This window comes from Pteronotus mesoamericanus, unplaced genomic scaffold (assembly GCF_021234165.1).
Source record: "Pteronotus mesoamericanus isolate MK-2021 breed Mesoamerican mustached bat unplaced genomic scaffold, CSHL_Meso_final scaffold_167, whole genome shotgun sequence".
In the NCBI taxonomy this organism is placed as follows: domain Eukaryota; kingdom Metazoa; phylum Chordata; class Mammalia; order Chiroptera; family Mormoopidae; genus Pteronotus; species Pteronotus mesoamericanus.
In genome coordinates, this window is record NW_026555308.1 from 1,713,109 (window position 1) to 1,730,024 (window position 16,916).

Genomic DNA, 16,916 nt, shown 5'->3' on the forward strand with positions numbered 1-16,916 from the left:
GACTTACAGCTGATTTCTCAAAAGAAACCTTGCAGGCAAGAAGGGGCTGGCAAGAAGTAGTCAAAGCCATGAAAGACAAGGACCTACACCCAAGATTACTCTATCCAGCAAAGCTGTCATTTAGAATGGAAGGGCAGATAAAGTGCTTCCCAGATAAGGTCAAGTTAAAGGAGTTCAGCATCACCAGGCCCATATTATATGAAATGTTAAAGGGACTTATCTAGGAAAAAGATGAAGATCAGAAACTATGAACAGTAAAATGACAACAAACTCACAACTATCAACAACTGAACCTAAAAACAAAAACAAAAACAAAGAAGCAAACAACTAAAACATTAACAGAATCACAGAAATGGAGATGAGAGGAGAGAATGAGGGAGAAGGTACAAGGAATAAAAGCATAAATAGTAGGTACAAAAAAGATGGGGGGGGAGGTTAAAAATAGTATAGGAAATGGAGAAGTCAAAGAACTTATATGTATGACCCATGGACATGAACTAAGGGGGGGAATGCTGGTGGGATGAGGATGCAGGTGGGAGGGGAATAAAGGGGAAGAAAAAATTGGACAACTGTAATACCATAATCAATAAAATGTATATTAAAAATATTTTATTGATTGTGCTGTTACAGTTGTCCCAAATTTTTCTCCTTTGCCCCCTTCTACCCAGCACCCCCCATTCCCTTCAGGCAGTCTCCACCACTGTTCATGTCCATGGGTCATGCGTATAAATTCTTTGGCTACTTCATTTCCTACACTGTATTTTACATCCCCATGGCTATCCTGTAACTACCAACCTGTACTTCTTAATCCCCTCACCTCTTTATCCATTCCCCCAAACCCACCTCTCATCTAGTAACCATCAAAACGCGCTCTGTACCCATGATCCTGTCTCTGTTCTTGTTTGCTTACTTTTTTCAATACAGTCATCAGTAGGTATGTGTTTATTGACACTTTATTATTCATAGTTTTGATTTTCTTCTTTTTCTTAAGTTTCTTTACCATTTCATATAATAATGGTTTGGTATTGATGAACTCCTTTAGTTTTTTCTTTTGTGGAAAGCTCTTTGCCCTTCAATTCTAAATGACAGCTTTGCTGGGTAGAGCAATCTTGGCTGTAGGTCCCTGCTTTTCATGACTTTGAATATTTCTTGCCACTCCCTTCTAGCCTGCAGTTTCTTTTAAGAAATTGGCTAACAGTCTTATGGGAATTCTCCTGTAGTTAACTAACTGCTTCTCTCTTGCTGCTTTTGATTCTTTATCTTTAACCTTTGGCATTTTAATTATGATATGTCTTGGTGTGGACCTGTTTGTGTCCATCTTGTTTGAGACTCTGCTTCCTGGACTTGTATGTCTATTTCCTTCACCAAATCAGGGAAGTTTTCTTTCATTATTTTTTCAAGTAGATTTCCAATTTCTTGCCCTTTCTCTTCTCCTTCTGGCACCTGTATGATACAAATGTTGGTACACTTATAGTTGTCCCAGGGGCTGCTTATATTATCCTCGTTTTTTGTTTGTTTGTTTTTTTCTTCTTATTACTGCTTGGTTGTTTTTTGTTTTCTTATGTTCTAAATCATTGACTTGATTCTGGGCTTCATCCACTCTACTGCTGATTCCTTGTAAATTGTTCATTTCTATTGGTACATCCTTCATTTCTGCCTGGCTATTTTTTATGCAGTTGAAGTACTCACTGAGTTCCTTGAGCATCCTTATAATCGTTTTGAAGTCTGCATCTGATTGTTCGCTCATCTCCATTTTGTTTAGTTCTTTTTCTGGAGTTTTGTTCTGTTCCTTCATTTGGGCCATGTTTCTTTGTCTCATTTTGGCAGCCTCCCTGTTTGTTTTTCTGCGTATTATGTAGAGTTGCTATGACTCCCTGTCTTGGTAGTGGGGCCGGTTGGGTCCAGTGGCACAGCCTCCCCTATCACCCAAACTGGATACTCGAGGCATGCCCTCCATGTGGACTGAGTACACCCTCCCCTTGTAGTTGAGCCTTGACTGCTTTGGGAGGTCTATAGGATCGATTTATCCAGGCCGGTCAGTTGCAAGGACTGGCTGTGACCACTGATCACCAACCTCTGCCGTCTGTGGAGGATCAGCTGTGCAGGGGCAGGGTGGTGGTGCTCCAATGAATGGAGCTTTCAACTGGGTGCACACATGCTCTGGGGTTTCCTGGGAGGTGCAGGTCAGGGTCAACCACCACCTGTGTTTCCCCCAGGGCCACCCAGTGTGAGCTAGCTACAAAGCAATCTGCAGTTGGCTGCTACTTGTGTTGGGCTTGGAGGTTCCCAGGGGTGGAGCCAAGCTGTGATCCAAAAGCTGGCTGCTGCTAGTGGTGGGCGCAGGGCTGCTTAGTCAGAGGTAGGAGGTTTGGGGGCAGCCTGTAAGTTGGATGGGGTGGAGACTAAGGTAAACGCCAGCACAGGACAAACAGTGTTAGCCAGGTTGATGGAGTCTCAGATGTGGCTCCCAACTTCCTGTTCTGTGGCTCTTTTGGGGGAAGGCTCAGAAAAGGCACAATATCCTCTGCCTGTCTTTTTGTCTGGGAGAGAGCTGTCCCCAACTCTCGCCCTGATGCTCTTCAGTTGCTCCCCATAAGTCACTGGGGCCTTTCAAGCTGCTACCTTGGTGGTGCTGGAGCTCAGGGGGATGCATCTGAGTCAGTTCAGCACAGGCCCTTTAAGAGGAACTGCCACAGAGTCTAGTAGGTTTTTTCACTGACTCAATCCTGCTGGTTTTTACAGCCAGAAATTATGGGGGCTTATCTTCCTGGCGCTGGAACCCTGGGCTGGGGGGCCTGGTATGAGGCTGGAACCCCTCGCGCCTGACATGTTCCTCCCGAATTTTTATCCACGGCAAGTGGGAGCGGGGACCCATCTGTTCTGTGTCTCTGCATCTGCTATCCTTCTGCATGGATGTGGTTTTTTAGTTACATAGTTGTCAGACCTCCATTCACCCTGATTTCTGATGATGCTGAGTGATCGTTGGTCTGCAATTTAGTTGTAATTTTGATGTGGTTGTGCGAGATGAGCTGTCTTTACCTACACCTTTTTCTTAATCGGGAGTTCCCTATATCACTTTTAAAATCATTTAAAAATCTTAACTATTTTTTAATATCATGTGTTAAAAAATTAAAAAGCATAAAAAGATATACATTGATATCTGCCTCACAACCCTGTTCCCTCACCATCACAGACAACCACTGTTACCCATTCCTTGTATATACTTCCACAGAGTTATAAATGCATGAACAAATGGATCTGGGTAGACATTCTCCCTCCCGTTTTCACACAGAAGGTGGTCATTCTGTATCTTCCTTATCTCATTCAGTAGCGCTTGGAGACCATCCCCCATCAGTGCTAATGAGCTGCCTCATCCTGTAAGTGAACTCAAAACTGAGGAAAAGCCAGCTCTTAGGCAGCAGTGACATACACTTTGACAATCTAGCCAACAGCACCCACTGCACCAAGGAGGGTATTTCAGCCTCAGCACTGTAGACATGTGGGGCCAATCACTCTTGCTGTGGGGACATCTCTGCATTGCAGGCTGCTGAGAATCACCCATGGCCTCCACCCGCTGGATGCCAACAGCACGCCCTCCCAACCCTCACCAAGTTGTAACACTAAAACTGTCCACACAGAGCCAAATGTCCCCTGGGAAGAACTGTCCCACCCAGGAAGCCCTGACCTACCACAGCAGCTGGCCCTTGGTAAAAGTTCAAAAATCAAAGAGCCTGGAGTCCCCGTTTTAATCTTTTCAGAGCATCCTTCATCATGTTTCTGCCCTGTGGCTTAGCCCTTAAAGAGTTTTTTAAAAGCTGTTACACTCAGAAACACAGAGCTGTGGTCCCCAGAACCACTCACTCCTCTGCGGCCTCTAGCACTGTCACTCTGACATTCTAGGATGGCAGCCCCTTGTAGCCTGCCAATCCAGGTCACTGACCCTATGACCTTCCATCAACTCAAGGGAGAGTGCCAGCAGTCCACGTGTCTGGCTGGCTCGGGCAGGAAGAATCCAAGGAAAAGCTTTAACCATGGAACCTGTCACCGCCTGGAACTGCTCCCCAAACTCCAAAATCCCAGATTCTACTGCTACTTCTCAGTCTTCCTCCTGTCTCATGCCTACACGACAGCTCCCCAGAACCCTTCTCCACTCTTCAGATTTCTGCATTTGTGAGCAAAACGCCAGCCCCACTGAACTCTACACTGTAATTTACTCTGCAATTACCAAGGTCCTCAATTCTGCAGCTACTTCCAGGCCTATCCCAGGTCTGAGCATTGAGCAGGGTTGGCTTGCCCTGGCTGGGCCCCTGCCAGGAAAATGGTTCCGTCCCCTCCCATACCCGCTGCCTTCTGGGCCTCTTCCCACAGTCTGCCGGGTACATTACACTAAACAGCTGACCTGCGGCTGCTACCAAGGCCAATCTGCCAGAACTGGAGGCAGCATCAAGGATCCATGGGCTCCAGGACAAACAAGAAGCCTCATTAAATAATACAGACCTGTCTGCCACACTTCTCCCCAGTGAACAGTTGTTCTAAGGGAACAAGATCCATTTTCAAAACACAGAGCAACAATCGCCCTACGACGTATAAAGTAGAACAATAAAGTGGCACATTGGTTCTAAAAGAAAGATTATTTTAGCATATTGGTTAAAAGGCAAAATGTTAACTTCTTCCAAAGCAGGTTTAGCTATATAAAGGCCATGAAAGGCACTCTCTTAACTATTAATTTCACATTAAAAACTGTATTAGATACTTTAGAGAAAAGAGAATTATGGATCAGGGAAAAAATAATGGATAAAAAAAAAGAACAAGAAAAAATTATGTTACCTTTTACAAGCCGATTTCTCTGTGAGCAGCTCTGGAGAAACATACTGGGCTGTTCCTACAAACGAGTTGGCCCTGGCTGATGAGAAGAGGAAAATGGTCATGATGAGACACAAAGCACTTACAATCATGGACATCTGCCTATCAAGACGTGATAGCTGACATGGACATCAACTGGAGCTTTCTGTCAGCACAGCACTGGTCACTTGGAAATAGACTGTACAATCCCAAGAACCTTTCTTGTCCAGGGCCCACTCTTCACACCCCATTCGGAGGCCCTCTCCTCCCAGGGCTGGCTCAAAGGCCACCTGCTCAGTGATACTTGCCCTGACTACCCAGGGTAGCTCCTCCTGACCCCGCCCCCGCTCATGCTTTCCTGGTGCTCCCCCCCCATCAACACTAGACTGACACTAACCCAGCATTCTCTCAGCTGGAGTGTCTTGAGGAGCCTGTGGTGCCTAAAACAGCCCTGGACATTGAGCAAGCATACAACGAACACGCACAGAATGCAGGAAAGGACTGGATCTCCTGCAGACTGTGTGCAGGGTGGGAATACTATCTCCTTGTAACAGACTGCTCAGGGAGATCAGGAGCTATAAAGAGAATGAGACTCACGCATCCTGGCTGGGGACACTCTGCAACATCCTGCTGCCTCTAGTACTGGACTATGTGACACAAGACTCACAAAGGTCAGCTGCAGACCTGGATAGGGTGGCAACAGGACCCTTTGGAACTGCCCATCACTAGAAAAAGGAGGCACTGACACTCGTGTCACCCCAGTAGCCCCCAAGGACCTCAGGGACTTCATCCATGGCCATAGATCCCTGACAAATAACCACAGGCAAGAGCCATCTGCCCCACCACACTGCTCCTGAGGCATTCTCCATGTGGCATCCTCTGGCCTAGGGCCTGCACAGTTGTTCTCGGCCTTTCCCCATGACCAGAGGATGAAGGATCACGGGTGCTGGTGTGAGCACCACCCCCCATCCAATAGCATGTTGACTTTCTAAGGAGAGCAGCCACATGTCATTTATATCAACCTATCTCCAGTGACCTTCCAGGCTGGCACTGTGTAACCAGCAGACATTTGTTGCCTACCTTCGGGATTGAAGGAAACGTTAGATTTCACTCAAAGTTTAATAAAAATCAGTAATTTTCTCCTCTCCAGCTGTGTGGCTGTCTGGCTTCTGTGACACCAGGGTAAAAGCTCCAAAGAGAGCATCAGAAAACCAAGGAGGTCATCGTCACCCCCACCTGGAAGTTTAGATACACGCCAAAGGTCAAACTTCTTCGGCTACTGGAAAATCAGGCTCAGAACCCACGGCTGGTCAACATGGCCCCCTCCGTGCCACTCATCCCTCACCTGTGGGCCATGTGGTCGGGGGAAAGGAGAAGGGTGTTGGACTGGGTTGTTGTCTGCACCCTCAAAGTGGTTCAAAGAAAGTGACCAGCATCCTTGGCCATGGACCACTCTGGCCACCAGAGATCTGTAAGTCAGACTAAGATGCCAGTAGGGAAGAAGGGACCTAACGAAGTGTCTCTGACGCACCCGCACTCTTTTCAAGCCAGCAGTACAGATGGCTAGTGTCTTACCCATAAACCCACACGTGAATCACAGCAAACATCCACAAAATGTGGTTGCCTCTTGGACAGAAGATGAGAAAACGGAATACCACACACATAAAAAGGAGTCTGCAAGTGAGATTTATCCCAGGAATGCACGGCTGATTCAACATACAGAAATCAACCAATGAAGTACATCATAGCATTAGAATAAAGGACAAAAACCACATGACCACCTCAAGAGATGCAGAAAAAGCATCTAACAAAAATTCCACATTCTTCATAATAAAAACACATAAAATAGGAACAGAACAAACCCCAACCTGATAAAGGCATGTATCTATGAAAGCCAAGAGGAATGTTGTAATAATGAAAGATTGAAAACGTTTCCCCTAAGATCAGGAACAAAACAAAGATACCACTCTTGCCATTTCTATTCGACACTGAAGTGGAGGTTCTAACAGGCAAGAAAACGAAATAAAAGGAATCCAGATTAGAAAGGAAAAGGTAAACTACCTCTAATCACAGAAGACATGATCTGCATACAAACTTTATCACTGTATGTTTAAACACTTGCAATGAGCAATCTGAAAATGAAAGAAACAATTCCATTTACAAAAGCCTCAAAAATAAAATACGAATAGATTTAACAAATTATAAAGCTTACACACTGAAAACTAGATTTTGAGAGGAAAAAAAGAGTTTTGAAAGAAATCACAAAAGACCTAAATAAACAGACATTCCATGTTGAAGGGTCAGAAGATTTAATATTGTTAAGAGGGCAATACAGACAGTCCCTAACTTAAGATGGTTTGACTTACAATATTTTAACCTCACGATATATAAAACCACACTTAGAATTTTGACCCTTTCCCAGACAAGCAATATGTGGGACACTGGGCAGTGACCCACAGGTCCCAGTCAGGTCCGCAATCACAAAGGTAAATAATCAATACTCTACAGTGTACCATGTTGCCAAAGTTTTTGGACATTGTGTTCTGAGCACATTTAAGGTAAAGTTGGCTAAACTACAATGTTCAGTAGATTAGATGTGTTAAATGTATTTCCAGCTTCCAATATTTTCAGCTTACATTGGGTTCATCAGGACATAATCCCATCGTTAGGTTGATGGGCATCTGTACTCCCCAAACTGATCTATATATTCAACACAATTCCAACCCAAATCCCAGCTGCCTTTCACTGAGCATAATATTTCCAAAGTTCGCCCAGACTGGAGCATGGAGCAGAACTTCATTCCTTTTCATGACTACATAATATTCCATTGTATGGATAGACCACATTTTATCTACTCATTAGTTGATGGTCACTCGAGATGTTTCTACTTTTTGACATTAGAAATAAATCTGCTATGAACATTCCTGCCCAACTTTTCATGTGAACATATTTTCAATTCTCTTGGATGTGCCTAAAAGTAGAACTGTTGAATTATAAGGTAACTATGTTTAACTTCTGAATTTGACATCCACACCTGAAAGGTATGGGAGGTTTTGTTTCTCCACATCCTTGCTAATACTTATCTTTTTGATCGTAGCCACCATAGTGGGTATGAAGTGGTACTTATAATGATTTTGATTTGCATTTCCCTAATGACACTGAGCACCTTTTCATGTAATTATTGGACATTTGTTTATCTTCTTTGGAGAAATGTCTTTTTACACCCATTGTCATTTCTTGGTGGGTTTTTGGGTTTTTTTGCAATTATGAGTTACACAAGTCCTTTATCAAATACATGATTAAAAATATTTTTATTTTCTATTCAGTTGGTTGTCTTGGTCCTTTTTTTAAAAAAAAGATTTTAATTATTTATTTTTTAGAGAGGGGGGAAGGGAGGGAGAGAGAAAGGGAGAGAAACATCAATGAAATGAAATGAAAGAAACATCAATTGGTTGCCTTTTACATATGCCCCAACTGGGACCTGCCAGTAATTGGACCAGCAGCAACCTTTCACTTTGCAGAACAACACTCAACCAACTGAGCCACACCATCAGGGCTCTTTTTACCCTCTTAATGGTGTCATGGTGCAAATGTTTTAAAATATGTTGTGGTCTAACTTACGTATTTTTTCCTTCTGTTGCTTGCACTTATGGTATTGTATGTAAGAAACCATTTCCTAACCCAAGGTCATGAAGATTTACTTGTAGGCTTTCTTCCAAGAGTGTTAATAGTTTTAGATCCTACATTCAGATCTCCAATTTATCCAAATTAACATCTGAGTTAACTTTTGTGTATGGTGTGAGGCAGGGGTAATAATGTTTCTGATGATTAGTCATCACCGGAGGATGACGGTGAAACAATTCATGGTTTTCAAAAATGGCAAATAAAGAGAAAGGAGCAAGCATTTATACTGTTTTGCCTCTACTGTTTTGCAGAATTAATAATATTAGTTAAGAAAATAGGTGCTACGGGGAAGTTTCTCTTTAAAGAATTCCATCTCATGAATGAAAAAATTAGACTATAATCATTCTGTATTCTCTACTGACCTAATGGATCTAAGCCACTATGGCTTTAAAGTGCTGTTGATATCATAGAAGGAGAGATTAATGTCAAATGCTTCCTAATAAAGAAGGCACCATCACCAGACTTTGGTGTGAGAGCACTCAACTTGAATGTGATCAAAGTGGCCAGCTCCAACTGCCAATTTACAGGACATACAAAGAGGAGAGGAACATGATACATGTCTCCACAGAGATACAGCAAGCAAACTCTGGTAAACTCTGTAAGATAAATGACCTGGTTTCTTCAACAGGCTGCAAGGGAAAAAATTAAGATGGAAGGGAAGCTACAGATTAAAAGAAATTTAAGAGACAAATTAGCTACACTCAAATGTGGGAACTTTATTTGATTCCTCATTCAAGTAAACCACAACCAAAAAAAATCATGATGTGAAATTATGATTGGAAATTTAACACTGACTATTTTGAAATATTAAGGGATATTTCAAATGTTATTTTTTATGTATAAAATAGTATGATATTATAGTTACTTTTTTTAAGATTTATTTATTTTTAGAGAAAGGGGGAGAGAGGAAGAGAAACATCAATGTGTGGTTGCCTCTTGCACGCCCCCTACTGGGGACCTGGACTGCAACCCAGGCACGTGCCCTGACTGGGAACTGAACCAGTGACCCCTTGGTTCATAGGCTGGCACACAGTCCACTGAGCCACACCAGCCAGGGCTATAGTTACTTTTTAAAAAGATGCTTATATTTTAATGATAAATAATAAAATATTTACAGGGAAAACAAATCAATGATGATGGGAATCAGGTCACATGTATGGTTTAAATTTTTACAAAAGTAGGTACTCTGTTTAAAAATAAGAACTCCATGCATCACAGCTATGACTAAGCAAATAAAAATATTGAAAAGACCAAAGTAAACCATTCCTTAATGGTTAAGAGTTGTTTCTGGTTGTGTAAGTATAGAGACTTGACTTTTTTCCTCTGTCATGTGAACTCTGTTTTTGTGGTGGAAGAAAAATCTGTTTTGAAGGCAGCTCCTCCAGAAAGGAAAGGGGGTGGCCCTGCCTGTGCTAGAAGAGTAGCAAGGCAGAGGCTGTGATAGAGCCTTGAGTCTACAGGACACCCAGAGAAGGGCTGATGCTGGTCTGAGGGTCTGGACAATGCCTGTCCACAGAGGGGCCATGCAGAGAAGGTGCAGCTCGAGTGAGAATGATTTCAGTTCTGAAACCTTCCCCCTTCATTCTCCCTCCAGCTGTCCCTTACTCCACCCTGGCCAACTCACCCTTTCTATTTGGTAAATGGAGCCTCCACACCTGGCTGCGTACCAAAGGAGCCTGCACAGCTCAGGACACAGTTTTCCAGGCACAAACCCCAAGTCTGAACCTCTGGGGCCCCCAAGCCACCCAAGCCTCTTGCAAAGGGGACAAAGGCCAGGGACACAGCCACAGATAGCTTCTCCACGTGATTAAGCTGTCTGAAACCTGGATATGTCTGTGGGACCCTCGTGCAAGATCAGAAGTCACAAGTCCTCTGTGCTATAAGTGCTCATCAATCCTACATGCCCTCAACAGTCCCTGCTATATCCTACCCTCGTCCATTACAGGCCCAGAGGCCACTCCGACCCAACAGGCAGCAGTGAGAAATGCCATGCTCACGTCCCTGCCGGGAGCAACCCACTGGGACAGAGGTCTGTAAAGGTGGACAACCTGCCTCTCACTAGGAGGAAAGTGAAACATGCTTACTAAAGAGCTAAAGAATCTGAGCTCCCACCAACACTTTCCTTCTGGAAACTTTAAGATGTTTTTGGGAAACCATCTCCACAAAAGTTTTTATAAAAAGCTAATACAGGAATAAATTCTGAAGTACTTCAAACAAAAAATGAGAGTAAGTCACTAAAATGAATCATTCACACAATTACATGTTTTTCCCTTTTCGTCTAGGAAGGGGGAAAAAAGTCAACTAATCTATATATACAAGCAATTCTCCCTGGTTTACAATATAAGAACTTTTAGCCTCCTGCTTCCAGGAGGGGGAAAAAAAAAAGCAAGTTTATTTCATCAATGCATTTAAATCCTTATATTTTTTTCAATGGCTGCAGGGAGACAGGACGAGCCTGTGCCAAATACCAGATTCTGAAGGAAATCTACATGAAGGAAGAAAGGACAGAGTAGACCTCAAGGTGGGTGGCTCCCAAGGCCTACTTGGGGGACCCATGGCAGAAGTCACATGAGGTGATGAATAGCCTAACAAAAATATTTGGGGACACAGCTGTTCCTGTTTGGTTCACCTCTGTCATGGACAATGCTACAGTTATGGGTTATACCATATCCATAGAAACATGATTATTGGTCAATAAGATGTTACCATGTAATAGGCATGGGTAGAATAGATCAAGGTTTTGGGGCATCTCCAGGTGGGGGGCCACCCATCCTCTGATACCCACGTGGGAAGGACGGAAAGGGAGCTACAAAAGGCATGCAAATGAGGCCAGGACTAAGACTTGTTGAGAAATAAGAGCATCTTCCATGATGGCAAGTTTTGTTTCAGCCCCAAAAGGGTGGTTCTTTAGGATTCTCAGAAAAGTTCCCAAATCCAAGACATTGTCTTGGTGATACAGTGTCTGTGCAGAGATTAAAGCACTAACTGAACCTTTAAAAAAAAAGTGTTTATTTATTTTTAGAGAGAGGGGAATGGAGGAAGAAAGAGAGGGAGGGAAACATTGGTCAGCTGTTTCTCCTATGTGCCCAACCAGAGATTGAGCTTACAACCCAGGCATATGCCCTGACCAGGAATCGAACTGGGACAATTCGATTTACAGAATGATGCCCAAACAACTGAGCCACATCAGTCAGGGTGCGCTCGCTGAATCTTAACTACAATCTTCAAAAGAGCCCTCTGCTTGAAAACACGGGGCTGGAAAAACACGGGACAGGAAAGACAAGGCACCCTGCAGTAGGAAACCCAAGGAGGCCCAGCCAGGCTCACAAGGTGCCTCCCAGCAGCACAGGTTTGTGTCTCTTCCCACACTTGGCTGGGAAAAGCAGACCCAGAGGTCAGCCCAGCGGCTGCCCAACAGGTTGTTAATCCAGCCACAATTCAAGTTCGATACAGAGGAGGCCAGCCCAGCTGAGCTAGAGGCTTTCTCAAATCAAGCTCCTCCCCATCATTATGTGGTGCTCACAGTCTGAGTCAGTCTTCTGCCAACAAACCTCGTACTCACACCCAGTATGTCCATTAGCCCAAGCACTTTTCATCAAGGTCTTCCTCTCATGGCAGACAGGTGCATGCAGTATAGGGCGGTCCCTGTGACAACCCCTTGGGTCAGTATGGCTCTGACAGTCAAAACTGTCCCAAGACCCAAAGTTCATTTTCAAGATCACTTATTAACTTGCACAACAGCCCTCAGCTTCCCCCAAACCTCACCATAAAGGGCTTTACTCTCCCTCTATGCCAACACTTGACAACAACTTTCAGAAGTAAAATGGCCATTCTTTATACTTCCAGAGTTTGATTTCCATCCAAAAAACACCTGAAGGGTAGGGAGAGCCCCTGCTGAAATGCCCCCTGGCTAGCTAACACACCCAGGACACTCTTCTGGCCCAACTTAGCAACTCCTCCTAGAGTGATAGGACTGTCACTCTATACAATCCAATGCCAGGAATCACTCTAGGGGAACAATGATTAGGACAGTTTACAATCAGAAACTTGCACCTGACCAGCAAGTAAAAATCAGCCCCTGTTGTATGATCCTGTAGAACCTTATACTATAATGGGTGTGCTGCAGCCACCACTGGCAGCTGCACACAGGAGGCAGGGCGAGAGACAAAAAGTCGGCAGGCACTGGGATACAGAGGCAGTTCACCCCCAGCAACCTAATTACAACCTGCAGTGCCAACAGGAAAAGCTGAGAGCTGATCACATTGACCCCACGCCCTTGCATGGGAGACCAGGTACCAATGTGGCACCCCAGCATCTTCTAAGACTAAGGAGGATGAGCCAAAGAGCACTCAAGGTGCTCAAAAGGACCTGTAAACAACATGCAGAGAAAGCCTGGTGACTCAGTACCCCCGACTCAAGCAAGGCCAGACAGACCAACCACAGACAGCCTAGGAAGCCCCTCTTTCTACCCAATACACCAGGAACACAGCTTCCCCTGTGAAAGCTCAAGTATCTATTTTATAGTAACAAAGATACTACAAACATCTGTCACTATGATGAATACAATGCAATTTACTGCATTGCTAAGAGGTTGTTTCTGAAGTAAACACTAAGCAGGATTTGCTGGAAACAAAGCACTCACACACCTTGTTTACTCTCTGGGGATAATACTTTTGCTGTTCCAAAATCTGTGATCTGGATGTGCATATCTTCATTTAATAAAATGTTTTCTGGTTTCAGGTCCCTGTGAAAGCAAATTTTTTACATTTGAGAGAAATATTTACAACGGTAACATTATTACATACTCTAAATTTTGCTGAAAAGAAAATGAACTGGTTAATACTTATAATCTTTACAGCAAAGACTAAAAACGAAGAGTGTAAGTCTGAAGTTCACAATGAACAAATATTAATTGCATACAATAAAGATATTCAAATTATATCAATTCATAATTGCATCTATCATTTTTAATAAACTTTTTATTGAAGTATAATCCATAATTTTTAACCCATTAAATAAAGGGCTTTCAAACCTATTGTGGTAATCATTTCACGATATATGTAAATCAAACCATCCTGCTATACAACTTAAATTTATATGTGACGTATGTCAATTATTCCTCAGTAAAATTGAAAAAAAGTATTAAAATGATAAGTTTTATATTGTGTGTGTTTTCTACCACAATTTTTAAAAAATCACTCAAAAAGCAAGGGGCGCTTATTTGAATACTTTCAATTTGACTTTATCACAAAGTCACGGAAAATTAGGCCAGAAGAAGTACACACAAAAGCTACAAGGGACAAAATAAAAGCAGCAGTCAAGATGGGTAAAAAAACTGTTAGCCTAATAAAGAAGTCGTATGAGGAATTTCATCTGACAGTTGAAGGTCCGTGAGGCTCTCTATGTCAGGGCGATGTGAACTCTTCTTAGTTCTTTCACATGAGGCATCCCACCCTCCATCAAATACACCAGAGCTGCCCCCCAACTTGTGAGCAAAGTCCCAGTCCTCAGCTTGATACCTGTGAATGATGCCCCTGCCGTGCAAGTACTCTAGAGCAGACACCATCTCGGCTGTGTAAAATCGGGTGCACGTCTCATCGAATGAACCAATTTTGCGAATGTATTTAAGTAGTTCTCCATTTTTGGCATAACTAAGGCCAAAATCTAAATATTGCACAGTTAAGGAAGAATGCAAAAGTACTTTTAAAAACTAACCTTAACAACCCAATAGGAATTTTTAAAAAATATTTTATTTTATCCATTTATTTTAGAGAGAGGGGAAGGGAGGGAGAAAGAGGAGAGAAACATCAACGTGCAAGAGAAACACTGATAGGTTGCCTCTTGCATGCTCCCCAAATGGGAACCAGCCTGCAACCCAGGCATGTATCCTTACCTGGAATTGAACCAGCAACCCTTTGTGGGACAATGCTCAGCCAACTAAGTCACACTGGTCAGGGCAGGGTTTGTTGGTTTGTTTGTTTATTTATTTATTTTTAATTAGTAAACACCTAAGGTATTTCTGGCCTAAGACCGCTGTCTTTCTTCAAGTCAGACTCTGCCATGGTCAGACCCATGGCCAATGGTAATCTGAGACCCCAGCTCCAGGGCAAGGCCCCCAGGTGTTCCTCACCAAGAACACAATGACATGAGCCTCTCAGCCCAAGTGCCCCTTCTGGACCCCAAAGGCCCCAGAAGGCACCTGTGGTCCCAATGAAGGAAAGTTGCCAGAGATGGCAATCAAGTGCCTCTTTGTAGGCTTTGGCCAAGGTGTATGTATGGGAGGGGGGGTCTCCGTCATAATCCAGTCTCCACACTTGCACAATGTGTATACCCTTACTGAGTACCAGCTGCATTCCAAATGTCGTGCTAAGAGTCAATTCATGTAAAGGCTTCTCAAATGAATGATCCTTTCCAAGCATAAAGTGACAAGTTTTGTAAGAGAAATGCCATTTTATTAACTTCTTGATTCAATCTATTTATTGGGCACCCACTGAAGAGAGATTCAAGGTACACAACCATCTCTCCTCTGGACACCACTAGAGTACGATGTTTTATTTCTCTTCTCTCTTTTCCAAGCAGAACTAATGGTTGCTAAAATAAATGGATCCCATATAACTTCTTTGTCCTAGAAACACCAAACATCTGTGCCCATTAATGGAAATCTACAGGTACTTCATTGCTCCCTGGCAGCCAAGGACAGAAAGGGTTTGGCTTGTGCTCAGGGTGTTCCATCTTGCTTTTATTTTCCAAGGTACTACCATCTCCCACCAAGGAAGGAACCTGAAGCTGCAGTACAGTGAGAACAAGCCTAGGAGGGAGGAACCAGCCCCCAAAGCTGCCTAAACCTGCCCTGCATCCGGCCCCACCTATGGCCACCCAAACCCTTCCAACTAGGATGTTTAACAGGAACCTGAAGCAAAAAACAAACCTTACTTCTAGGGAATGCAAAAGGTCTCAGCCAGGCCTCCTTCCTTCCTTGCCCTGCTCTGTCCCCTCCACAGGGAAGGCTACAGACTCTAGCCCACCTGACCTCAAACAGGAGCTCAATGCTGCCTGGGCAAGTGGCCCCACCTGGACTAGCCTAGTAGCTTCCCCAATTAGGAGCCTGCAGCCCACAGAGGCTCGGCCACAGCCACAGGGCCTCTTCCTGCTTCACAGGTTCTGCCCCTTATCTGACCATGCTCTGAGTTCCTATTTCCTATGTGAGGGACACTTCTAGTTCTCTCCTCAGCTGTGAAGCTAAGGTGACTGACAGGTTTTGAATATGATAGCTGCTGAGGATGTCAGCTCAAGCCTGTGTTCCCTTCAACCACACAAATTTCTCATCCTCCAGATCTTTTTCAGACCTCATTGGTCCATTTCCCATCTTAGAATGTTTCTCCCTCCCTCAGCAGAGCCAATGCCCCAGGGCACTGAGAAGTGTGTTCTAATGTATGGAATGGGTGAATCCCTGAGAGGATGAGCACAGACCAGGCCTGTAGCAGAGCCTGGTACACCCAAAGCCTGTACTTTGCAGAGGAACCTGGCCCAGAGAGGTTAAGCAACTAAACTGATTCAAGGTCACAAAGCCAAGGAGGGATAGGATTGGAGCCCAGCCTCCTGAGGCCTACGTACACTGCTCCTGTCCTTGAGTTGCAAGATGGGACACACAAGAATGAGCAGGTTCAGGGTGGAGGAAAAATGCAGACTAACCAAATAAAAGTCTCTGAAATCCCCCAGCCTTCATTCCTGCAGGAGGCAAGGGCATCTTTGCTATAGCCTGGGAGGAAGGGTGGGCACAGCAGCGTCTTGGAGTTCGGCTCCCCCTCCTGCAAGCAGGGACTGAATCTTGTCAGGCTGAATCTCCAGAGCCCTACTTTGCAGGCTGCCACAGGGGTGTCCCTAGGATCTGCCTCACCTGTTCTGAGGGGAGTTTGCCCCTGCAGTTGTTGCAGTCTCTCCTCAATGTATACATTATGGCTAAAGGAAGAGGGGCATGCATACTGCAGCTTTTCTTCAGGCAGAGAGTTTCCTTTTTTTTCTCTCAATACAATGTATGTCACTAAGGATTTCAACTGGTGCAAAAGTCCTTGGGTTCAGGGCCTTTCACAGGTGGTAGAGTTTCCCTTAAAATTTAAGAGCAACAGTTACTACTGGACAAAGACCTAGAGTCCCCTCCACCTGAATAGCTTTGGGCAATCCTGTCTGAAATCAGACAGCAAGCTCACTCATCTAGACTCTGAGCTACCTAATCCCACCACATGTGACCCTGGGAGAAGATGAAGCCAAATGTGTGAGATCTGTTGGAGCTCCCCAACCAAGAAGATGCATTGTCTCATGGGTCCTACGGAAAGCCCAAGCCCAGTCCTGCAGAAAATCTGGCAGTCAGAGATTCCCCACATGCTCCAGGA

The 16,916-nt window shown here is 44.1% G+C and overlaps 1 protein-coding gene across 2 annotated transcripts in view; it reads right to left on the minus strand.

Annotated features, from left to right (window-relative positions):
• PDPK1 (3-phosphoinositide dependent protein kinase 1) overlaps positions 1–16,916 on the minus strand; it is a 73,843-nt gene that overhangs the window by 22,465 nt on the left and 34,462 nt on the right. For both annotated transcript variants that reach the window (XM_054589447.1, XM_054589446.1), the window contains 3 exons: positions 14,046–14,190; positions 13,173–13,270; positions 4,828–4,903 (listed from right to left, as the gene is read on the minus strand). In XM_054589447.1, coding sequence (XP_054445422.1) covers positions 4,828–4,903; positions 13,173–13,270; positions 14,046–14,190 — 319 coding nt within the window. The remainder of the gene's footprint in view (positions 1–4,827; positions 4,904–13,172; positions 13,271–14,045; positions 14,191–16,916) is intronic.